General features: G+C 51.7%; 1 protein-coding gene across 1 annotated transcript in view; it reads left to right on the forward strand.

Moving 5' to 3' along the window:
* The window catches only part of Pmar_PMAR019717 (cytochrome p450, putative), a gene marked incomplete at both ends in the record, with an annotated part of 5,267 nt that extends 4,587 nt beyond the window's left edge, over positions 1 to 680 (forward strand). Inside the window, one exon of the mRNA XM_002766307.1 lies at positions 8 to 680. Within this exon, the coding sequence (XP_002766353.1) occupies positions 8 to 680 (673 nt within the window). The remainder of the gene's footprint in view (positions 1 to 7) is intronic.
* Between the last annotated feature and the right edge of the window lie 1,726 nt (positions 681 to 2,406).

Here is a 2,406-nt window from a genome sequence, read left to right on the forward strand (position 1 = left end):
AGTCTAGTCGTATCCGTCCCGTAGCGGATATGAGAGGGGCCAACCTCTACTCACCAGGAGTGTCTGCCGTTCAACCAACGGTGTTGAAGGCAGGGCAAGTTTTGAGAGGGGTGCTCCGAAGAGGAGTGCAGATACGACAATACGACCTCGAGAAGGCTTTCTATTCTATCGGTATCGACGTCATCGACGTGGCTACTGGTGAACATACTCCAGTCTACCTATCAGTCGGTAAGGAGTTGATTGAGTGTTCTAAGCTAGCTTTTGGGCTGGCGGTAGGTCCGCATGCGTTGAACTGTACTCAACGTATTATTCGCAAAGTCGTTCGCTGCGCTTACGAGGTTTTGCGAGGTGCTCAATGTCACGATGTCCACCCTGCCATTGTTGTTGTCATGGACGACTTCGTAGTAGCCGGTGAGGCTCCTGTTCTTGATGTCGTCGAACAGCTGCTTTTGCTGGGTTGGGACCTGTGCGGTTTCAATTGCCCTGATGCGAAGCGTGAGAGATGGTCGAGTGGCCAAGGTACCCGTTGGCTCGGTAATCTTTGGTGCTGGGACGATGAGCACAAGAAGTTATCTGTTAAGCGCTGTGAAGCTCCGGTGGTCCCGGAGGCTGAGATGTTGAGTAAGCGTATCGTGTTCCCGGAACACTGCTCCGGTTGGCCGGGAGGATCGGCTCGGTAACGGGAGGCGCTTATGAAGCTTTGGCGAGATGTCATGCTGATGCAGCACGAGTCGCTGCTGGTCGGGCCGGTTCCTGGGACGATCAGGATCAGCCCTGGGCGAAAGAAGCGGAGTTGCGAGTCAGGAAGCATAACGATCTTCTTCAGATCTATGGAGAGGAATGGCTCCAATGTCGCAACCGAGTGGCTATGTCTAAGAAGTTAAGCTCTTCGACTGAACGACTATCGCCTGGTGACAAGGCTATTCTCTTCAATCCGGGTAAGGTCGGTGGATCCCGAGAGTCCAAGCTCTCTGGTTGTGCGTCCGGGCCTTATTATGTGCTCGAGGCTGTTGGGGATCAATGCTATCGCCTAAGCTTAACTTCCACTGGTCAAGGACGCAGTGCAGTATTCCATGCAAGTCGCTTGCGGAAATACGATGGTCCTGCGAATCCGGAGTCCAGTGTTTGTCCACTCTGCCGAGAATTTCGTGATGATATGGTTATGGTTGCCTGCGATCGCTGTGAGCGAGGGGGATCGCCAGACCCTTGGGCAGGCTCCTTGGACTTCTTGGAAACACGACTCGGAGGCATAGAGACGAAGGGGTTAATAACGGATGTTTTATGATCACTTCGAACGAATGAGGGCACGCATGCGCAAGAACACGCAAGTACAAACCACGTCACCCGGGCGTGGCGCGGTCGATACATCCAAACCGCACGAACCGTCTAATAATGGAGATAATATGACTAATGACGAATAAGTAGACTGATGACGAGGAAATCCATGGAAGGATAGTATATCCGGGTGCACTGTTCAGAGGTTTGGATCACGAGCTTACCCGCATTCTCCGTCGCTATGTACCTGGTATCATCAAAGGCGGTGCTATTGCACTGCTATCTTGGATTTTCATCAGGCTCGCGAAGCAACTCCATTCTTGTATCAAGCCGTTACCTTTTCCCGGCCCCAAGGTAGGAAGACTCCTCAAGTGATCCACTGGCTCCGGTGATGCAGCGGCACTGTCGAGTGAACTTTTCCGACTCTTCAGGGAAGTCCGATTTGCGGAATGGCCTTCAAACTGGATCCGAAAAGAGCCCTAACTTCCATGAGTGCCTGGGTCAAGGAATTCGGTGAAACGATCTCATTCCGGTGAGTCGCATGGTCTTCTTCGATCGAACTTATGGGTTTCCTTGGCGTGTTAACTGATGAACGCCAGGGGTTCCCTTTGGTTGTCTCAGAGTCTTCTCGAAGACCTTCGTTGTCACCAAGAATCACGATACTCTCCAACAAATATTCAGAGACTCGAGTAAAGGACTCTTCGTACGGCAATTCAACACCCTGGGACTACTACCCGAGTCCGGCATCTTCCTCACACACGGTCAAGCGTGGAGGGAAGGCAGAAGGAGGGTCGACCCAATACTCGCTGAGACGAATGTTCGCGGCTTGGTCCCCGCAATGTCCCAAATGTCACGGAGGCTGGTAAGCTTGATGACTTGGCTGCACCTTATGGCAATATGGACGAGAGAACCTTAGGTTAACGTGCTTTCTGCTATGAGTGACTGCGCTGGACAAGTTCACGACTGGGAGCCCCATGGATTGCTGCAACTGACAGCATTGGACTTCACATTCGCCACACACTTTGGGAAAGACTTCAATTTCTAAAGTCACTAGGTGAGACGACAACATAATATTTCCCAAGGGATCAAATCTTTACGCACTGTCATTGAAACTAGTCAATGACGTGCAAA

This window comes from Perkinsus marinus, assembly GCF_000006405.1.
Source record: "Perkinsus marinus ATCC 50983 genomic scaffold scf_1104296973076, whole genome shotgun sequence".
NCBI lineage: Eukaryota > Perkinsozoa > Perkinsida > Perkinsidae > Perkinsus > Perkinsus marinus.